The 9,104-nt window shown below is 38.0% G+C and overlaps 1 protein-coding gene across 1 annotated transcript in view; it reads right to left on the reverse strand.

The window, feature by feature from the left end:
- The window catches only part of unc13a (unc-13 homolog A (C. elegans)), a 299,453-nt gene extending 291,604 nt beyond the window's left edge, over positions 1–7,849 (reverse strand). Inside the window, exons 1-2 of the mRNA XM_060846583.1 lie at positions 7,771–7,849; positions 6,805–6,904 (exon numbers count right to left, since the gene is read on the reverse strand). Coding sequence (XP_060702566.1) covers positions 6,805–6,904; positions 7,771–7,849 — 179 coding nt within the window. The remainder of the gene's footprint in view (positions 1–6,804; positions 6,905–7,770) is intronic.
- Between the last annotated feature and the right edge of the window lie 1,255 nt (positions 7,850–9,104).

Below are 9,104 nucleotides of genomic sequence, written 5' to 3' on the forward strand. Positions count from 1 at the left end.
AACCCAACATCTCTCATTCTAGGTGTATTGAATTTATCATCTCGAGATGGGCATGGGAAGAAACTATTCAATACTCTTACTTACTGTGCAGAAAGAATATTCTGATGAATTGGGTGTCTGAGAACCTGCCGAGCTTGCTGGGATGACGAAAATTAATTACAGAGCACATTCGCTTGGATTTTGTCACAAATATGGTGCACCACACAACAGACCTTTTTTTTTAATAAGGCATGGAGCCCTTTTTGAGTTATTTGGACACAGATCTATCTGTTAGGGCATTTAACTAGGGCATTTGTTTAACTAGATGGTTAGGCTTGCCAAGCCCTGTGCTCTGGAAGGGGGTCTCCTGAGTTAATATAGGTGTGTGTATATATATATATATACACACACACACAACGCTCCCGTATTTTCTTATTTGCGAGTTCTGCACCAAGCATTGTTAATTTGTTTTTTTTTAAGTAATTTACTTATTTATTGGTGTTGTTTTGCACAGTGCTTGGTTTTGTTTTGTTTTATAGGGTAGGTTAGTAGTTAGTCAACAGTAGTTGTATCGTAACTTGCATTTTCTTTAATTTACTGGTATTTGTCATATTTTTCGTCACATTATATTTTTGTAAAGTCAAAAAAGTTCTTTCTTGCTAAAAACATAAAAAAGGAATTCCAGAATTTTGACCCAGTAACAATGAAGGAACAGCAATAAATACCAAATCAGGATGATTTTATGTGTAACTTGCAGGTAACGCTTCCATGCATCTGCTGCACTTGTTGTTTTAGCATAGAGATTATGGATTTGAAAAGTGCAGTTGGAGCAACGTTAATGAGTTACTGCAGTGCTTCTTGTAGATGGTACACACTGATGTCACTGTGCATCAGTGGTGAAGGAACTGAATGTGTAAAATGGCAGATGGAATGCCAATCAAATGGGCTGTTGCGTCCTGAATGACATCAAGCCCCTTGAGCATTGTTAGAGCCACAGTTATCCAGGCAAGTAGAAAGCATTTCATCATTCCTTTCCACCTATGACTTTATACACCAGATGAGAATCTCACTCGTATGTGATGATGCATTGATATCTCATGATTGCTAATCTGACTTCATTTCTATGCGGACAGTGGAGAGAAACTAGACAGCACCTATTTCTAAAATGAAAATCTTAAAGGGTAATTGGCAGCTCCAGCTCACCACTTACTCCACTCTACCTTTGGACAGCATTCCCCAACATCTCAGGGTATGTTTCAAGGACAGTGACTGTCTGTATTTTCCCCCAAGAAGGTTCGGTAGGGTCACCTAGGTTGACAGGGTGAGTGTGCGCCTCTACAGGAAGTGCTACTCTGTAGATTTACATTCTCATTCAAATCACAAGTGCATAATAGTGGCCCCGACAGCTGGAATGAGCAGAGTATTTTGCCCTCTGCTTTTGGACTCCCCTACACTAGGCAAATGCTGCCTTGATGTCATTCCTAAATGCAAAAACAATTCTGGTATAATCTGCAAAAAAAAACCTCCTTATCGTGTGACAGTCCCAAACCTTGAAACGATCTTGAAGCTGAGTTTGCTTAAACACAGGTGTATGACAGCTCCAGGAATAAGCTATCAGATATTGTACATGTGGAGTTAAAGTTACAGAATTCTTAAACCTTTCAAATTCCAAGAGAAAGGTATTCTGATGGGAGCACTGTACAAGGGTTACTGTTGGGTACTGATTTTTTTTATTGAAACTGGTAAAAGAAGTGTTTTGGGAATAATGGCATTATACTTACACTGGGTGTTTAAAGCTCTAAATTTGATTTATTTATTCTGTTTTATCTTTATAAATTGCTCTTTTATTGTTAAACGAAGACCTGCACCATTCTGCTTTTCAGTCTCTGACAGACGATCGAATTAAAAGCAACAAAACAAAAAACAAAACATGATCAATCAAGCCACATTTTAGTCTAGGATCTGACCTCATCCAGTAACAATAATTAGCTGTGATCACAATAGGGTGTTACAACATCCTCATCGAGAGTTTTAAGTCAAAAGGTGCACTTTTCGATGTATTAAAAATGCATTATATCACAGTCAGTCATCTTCCATAAATGCTTGGAAGATCATTGATGAAGCATTCTGAAAATGTTTAGGTCTAGTACAGTACTCTGTGAAATGGGCCCTTGTGGCACAGTGTAGTGTCTGCCTCTCAGCCAGGAGATCTGACTTCAAGTCCCACCTGCTCTGGAAGTTTGTAATATCCTCACCAAACCGGTTGAATAGAAAATATATGATCCTCACTCTTGGACTCTTGTGGTGCAGTGGTGGTATCCTTATCTCTGAGCCAGAGGCCTAGGCTCATACTCTATCTGCTCTGGAAGTTTGTAATACTCTCTCCAAACAGGTTGATTAGAAAATTCTACATGTATACTCTGTAGAACCTAGAGGCCCTGGTAGAACCTGAACTGAGCATCAGTGAACAGTGCTTGGTAACACAGTTGGTGACTCCTTCCATCACCCTGCTAAAGATCAGACTAGTAATTGGTTGAGTTGGATCCATCCTGCTTTTTGTGGACAATTCTTCATATTATCAAGGAGATCCCAGTACTGTTCAGGCACTAGAAGATTGGCCAAGCACAGCAAAATCTTAAGCACACATCTTCAGCACTATTGCTAAAAAAGAGATCACAAACACATTTGGGAGAGAAAGGGTACTGTGGTTATGTAATGGAAACATATTAGCTGTGATTTCATCAATCTTTAGATGTGCTTCAGGTAACAGCTTTTAGCTGTGTAGGAATATGTTAGTTATTTTAAATGGTAACATAGTGGTAACATCATAGAATAACAATCCAGAATCCTAGGCCAATGATCCGGGACATGCATTCAAATCACACTATAGAAGATAGTGACATTATAATTCAATAAAAAAAACAGAGTCAGTATAATAGGACCATGCGACCATTGCCAATTGTCATAAAAAGCCATCTGGTTCACTATGTCCTTTAATATAAATCTGCCATCCTTTACCAGTCTGGCCTAAATGTGATTGCAGACCCACGGCAATGTGGTTGACTCTTAGCCATCTGCTGAGATATTAGGGATGGGAAATAAATGCTGCCTTAGCCAATGACACTCATATCCCATGAACAAATATAAAAAGAGAAAATAAAGACATTATCTGTCGTGTCTAAGAAACCAATATTGTCATTCTATTAAATTTAACAGAGTTGATAATTAAGGATATTGATAAATTCTTCTAATTCTGCTTCTGTACAAGATAAAATACCCCAACCACTACATATCTGCATCATCTGAGAAGGTACAGTTAGTGTGAATGGAAAATGAGCCCTGAAAACCAAAAAGTAGATCCCAAAAGGAAATAAAGTAATTCAAGAATTTTTTTTAAAATTGTGCCCAAGACAACTGAGATAAGGATGTAGAAATAATTATAAATTTTGAAGAAAACTATTACTCTGGTTAGAATAAAACATGTTGACATGAGGAACCCAATTATAGTGAAGATATTAAAGGCACAGAGCACATTCAGCATAGATTCACCAGAACAAATGCCAGGGCTGGAAGTCTATAATTATGAGAATAGACATGAAATACTTGGAACATTTCCATAGAAGTAGAAAAGAAAGCCAAGAGGAAATTGAATAGAAGCTTTTAAAATTACGGCAGATTCCAATAATATGAATACAAAAATAAAGACTATTTTAAATTATTGGCAAGTCAATAATTAAGGACTACCAATGTAAAATCATCTCTAACTGAATCATAAAGGGATTAAGAGAAATTCCTTAACAGTGGGTTACTACAACATGGAAGTTAAAAATCACACAACACCAGGTTATAGTCCAACAGGTTTAATTGGAAGTACACTAGCTTTCGGAGTGACGCTCCTTCATCAGGTGATAGTCCTGTTGGACTATAACCTGGTGTTGTGTGATTTTCAACTTTGTACACCCTAATCCAACACCGGCATCTCCAAATCAATATAACATGGAATGTTTTGATACCGGAGAACTTAAGCATTGACCATTAACGTTTAAGGAATAAATGGATAAGTGAAGTATTTGAAACAAACAAAGATACATGGCCATGCAAAGAGCACAAGTCAGTGAGATTAGTTTTGGAAAGCAGAATTATAAACATAGTGCACCAAGTTATTGTCCAGTTTAAATTTCTGCAGTTTGGCTTCAGTGGGTTGATATAGCAGCTACTAATATTTGTGCACAAATGCTTTCCTCTCTCTACTATTATAATGGGAACTGGTAACTTGCATTTTAGTCTAATAATCATAAAGGGATAAATACTATCAATATGGGAAGGAGCGTCAAATTATAAGAGATTATGGACATCTCAATGAATTGCTTTATGATTGAAAATAATAAGATTCCATTAAAAGAAGGAGACGGAGAGAATATGTAAAAGAAAGAATGACTCTCCTCTAGAACAACAGTACAGATAAAACAGATTAAACCCATCAGTGATCCAAAAGTTATTTATATTAGTAATATATTCAATTTTGCTACAGTAATCTGAATTTGCAATCTGTACTTTATAAATCTCATACAACCATTCATTAATAACAAAACATCATATACTCTTCTTATATGTCAAATATAACACTTTGAACAATTAATCCTTGCTAGTACTGTCAGCTATAAGAGGTGTCAATGAGTGTGCTAATCGGTAGTAGCTCATGGGTTTTGATGCATAAAATCTCATGTATCTTGAAACTTTTACAGACGAGGTAGTACTGGAGGTCTTAAAATGCATAAGAGGTAGATAAATCCCGGAGCTAATCCATTGTATCAGGACTTTGTGGGAAGCTTTGCGGGGAGATTTATGGGCACTTTGCTGAGATACTTGTATCATTGATAGGGCAGGATCTTGATGTCAGTGGTAGATAAGTTGTGGGAGGGGATTCTGAGGAACAGGATTTACATGCAGTTAGAAAGGCAATGACTGATTAGGGATAGTCAACATGGCTTTGTGCATGAGAAATAGTGTCACACTAACTTGATTAGGTTTTTCGAAGAGGTGACAAAGAAGATTGATGAAGGCAGAGAGGTAGGCACTGCCTGTATGGACTTCAACGTATTCCACAAGATTCTGCGTGGTAGACTGGTTAGCAAGGTTAGATCATGTGGAATCCAGGGGGAGCTAGCCAATTGAAGATAGGAGAGAAAGGGTTATTGTACAGGATTATTTTTTGGACTACAGGCTTGTGACCAGAAGTGTACCACAAGGACTCGTGTTGGGTCCAGTCCTTTTCATCATTTATATAAATTATTTGGACATGAATGGAAGAGGCATGGTTAGTAAATTTGCAGATGACACCAAAATTGGTGTGGAGTGGACAGTGAAGAAGGTTATCTAAGAGTACAATGGGACCTTGATCAGATGAGCCAAGGATGGCAGATGGAGTTTAATTTATATAAATGTGAGAGATGGAGCATTTTGGTAAGGCAAACGAGGGCAGGACTTGTACAGTTAATGCTAGCGCTCTGGGGAGGCCTGGCACACAAAGACTTGGAATGCAGGTGCACAGTTCTTTGAAAATGAACTTACAGGTAGACAGGGTGTTGAAGGCAGCATTTGGTAGGCTTGCCTTCATTGCTCAGGCTATTGAGTATAGGAGTTGGGATGTCATGTTGCGGCTATGCGGGACAATGGTGAGGCCACTTTTAGAATTCTGCATTAAATTCTGGTCTCGTTGCAATAGAAAAGATGTTGATAAACTTGAAAGGGTTCAGAAAATATTTACAACAATATTGCTAGATTGGAGACATAGGGAGAAGCCGAATAATTTGGGGCTTTTCTCCCTGGAGCATCAGAAGTAGAGAGGTGATCTTAGAGGTTTAGAAAAGAGTGAACGGCATGGTTAAAGTGAATAGCCAAGATCTTTGTTCAAGATAGGGAATTCCACAACTAAAGAGCATATTTTAACATGAGAGAGGAAAGACATAAAAGGAACCTAAGGTGTAAATTTTTCGCACAGAAAGTGATGAGTGTATGGGGTGAGCTGCCAGATGTGGTGGTGGTGGTGGTGGTGGTGTGTGTACAATTAAAACATTTAAAAGGATGGGTAAATGAATAGGAAAGGTTTAGAGGGATATTGGCCTAATGTTGGCAAATGGGACCGGATCAGATTAGGATATCTGGTCGGCATGGACGAGTTGGACCAAAGGATCTATTTCCACGCTATATAACTCTATGATTCTAAGATTTGTAACTGCACAAGTAGGCATTAAAATTATTCCTAATTTCCATGTCACTGTGTAGGCACAGAAAAATTGTAAAACATTTCAGACCAGGCAGATGCTAATTTTCCTAAAATCAGCCTAACTTCCAAAGCCTTCACCACAGCTATTACCACAAGATCAACGTGCTTTGATAAATTCAATTGATAGCATTATTTAGAAAATACAATTGTTATCTACAAATCAGTTATTTTGAACACAGTTAATTGGATTAATTAGTTTCAAAATACATTTACAGAACCATACATTGCCTTCATTATGACTCCACCACACATAGATAACAAAAAGTATTCCTTGCCATTGTTGATTGAGGATGCAATGTTGTTTCTGATCAGAAATGCAGAATTATATTACCAACTTTGACAAATTAAAGGAGGTGGACTTTGGACTTCAACTGGAAAAAGTGCTCCCTTGGCCTCTCAAGAAGGATAAGCAACAGTGACAAAACTGATTGCTTCTTGTATTCACATTACCGTTTACATGATAATGTTCATTGGTACTCATACTCTATTGACATGCCTAAAAGGTATCAAATCATTCCATTTTTATATTTAAAACTTACAACATGAAATCCTGTTCCCAGCATGGTTGGCTTCCCCGCACTGCAATAGTTGTACTCTTCACATTCTGAACCTTCAGGGTCACATATGTATTGTATTTTTCTGTTTAAAAAAAAAAGAGGAATTTAACAACTTAAGGACAAACATTACAAATACCAGAACTCTCTTCATAAATGGCATTATGGCTCTATCTACGTTGACTCCTGCACTTCAAGAACGCAGCTCACCACCATCTTTTCAAAGGCAAGCAGGGACCCTCAATTTCCAAGAACACATTTTTTTTTTAAATTAACACTGACAGAGATGTATCACAATAGTAAAAAATACAGGTTTGTATTTTGAAAATACAATTTTCAAATTCCATCATCTAATCTTAATAACTGGAAAGTTCATGGATTGAAATGGTTTTATAAAAGGAAAATTGTGAACTCAAAATTGTCACAGTAATCATTTGATCACACAGGCTAGCCAAGCTACATGAAACCAATGTGGAGTTAACAATATCACCTGAGCTGAAAGTTCAGTTTTAAATATTGGAGATTACATAATTATTTCTAACCTTGACAACTGTTAGATTACGAGGAGAAAGTGAGGACTGCAGATGCTGGAAATCAGAGCTGAAAATGTGTTGCTGGAAAAGCGCAGCAGGTCAGGCAGCATCCAAGGAGCAGCAGAGTCGACGTTTCGGGCATGAGGGCTCACGACTCTCCTGCTCCTCGGATGCTGCCTGACCTGCTGCGCTTTTCCAGCAACACATTTTCAACTGCTAGATTACCTCAAAAACTGTAACTGATCAGCTTCTATTTCAGGGAACTGCCTTTAGCAAGGCGGAGGAAATGGATATTTGACTGCTACTCAAACCAGCTGGAGAAGGAGTTTCTTGACTTCTTAAGAAGAAAGTATGCAATGATAGAACTGATTTAAAAAAAAATCAAGAACTCAATCAACAACATAAATATTCAAGACACCATCGTCTCTCTTATTCCTCAAGGACACCTTAAGAAAATTAAATGGTATATTCCTTTCATTATTGTTTAAATTGGACATTGTCCCTTTTTAAATTTTATAACTGTTTACGTGTGCTTGACCACATGCCTTCAGCTTTTCCTCAGGGTTAGCATATAAAATAATTTACTCTTTCACTTAAAAAAGCTATGCAACTGGCTCTGTACTGATACAGTCAATATTGGTAGCTATAGTTTTATTAGAGAGAGATATAGCCTCATACAGAAAAAGGATTTTAAACAATCCTTGCAAACAACCTATGTGGTTGGCAAGAAGGGAGCCAAAGCACCCCACCTCACCTGGTTGTAACAGGTTACAGAAGTGACACATCATACAGGAAAAGTTTTCCAAAAATATAAAAATGTCAAGAAATGTAGGGGAATAAAATAACAAAGATATTCATATATACTTCAATAGCATCATGCTTAAAAATGCTTTAAAAATCCTGATATACTTTGGTACTAATTATCTGAATCTGCAATCAAGAACATAAGAACTAGGAGAAGAGTAGGCCATCTGGCCCTTCGAGCCTGCTCCGCCATTCAATAAGATCATGGCTGACCTTTCCATGGCCTCAGCTCCAATTAGCCATCCTCTCACTGCAATCCTTAATTCCTTCATTGTTCAAAAGAATCTTAGCTTTAAAAACATGTACTGAAGTCAACTACTTCACTGGGCAGGGAATTCCATAGATTTCCAACCCTCTGGGTGAAGAAGTTCCTACTCAATTCAGTCCTAAATCTGCTCCCCCTAATTGAAGCCATCCTCTCTTGTCCTTGTTTCACCTGCCAGTGGAAACATTCTCTACATCAATCTTATCTATTCCCTTCATAATTGCATACGTTTCTACAGGTCCCCCTCATTCATCTAAATTTCAATAAATATAATCCCAGACTACTCAGTCTCTCCTCCTAAGGCAACTCCTTCAACTCTGGATTCAACCTAATGAACCTCCTCTGCACCTCCTCCAGTGCCAGTACATCCTTTCTCAAGTCAGGAGACCAAAACTGCACACAGTACTCCAGGTGTGACCTCACCAGCACCCTACACAACTGCAAGATAACCTTCCTGCTTTTAAACTCAATCCCTTTAGCCATGAAGGACAAAATTGTTGTACCTGCAGGCTAAAGTTTTATGGTTCATGCACAAAGATACCCAGGTCCTTCTGCATGGCATCATGCTGCAACTTTCTACCATTCAAGGAATTGTCCTTTTCATTCTTATTCCTTTTTTGCAAGGTTTGTGAAAGTTTGTAGCTCAGGTTGAGGTTTAGGATGTAGCTTTGCTTGCTGAGCTG

The sequence above is a fragment of the Hemiscyllium ocellatum genome, chromosome 28 (genome assembly GCF_020745735.1).
Source record: "Hemiscyllium ocellatum isolate sHemOce1 chromosome 28, sHemOce1.pat.X.cur, whole genome shotgun sequence".
NCBI classification, from domain to species: domain Eukaryota; kingdom Metazoa; phylum Chordata; class Chondrichthyes; order Orectolobiformes; family Hemiscylliidae; genus Hemiscyllium; species Hemiscyllium ocellatum.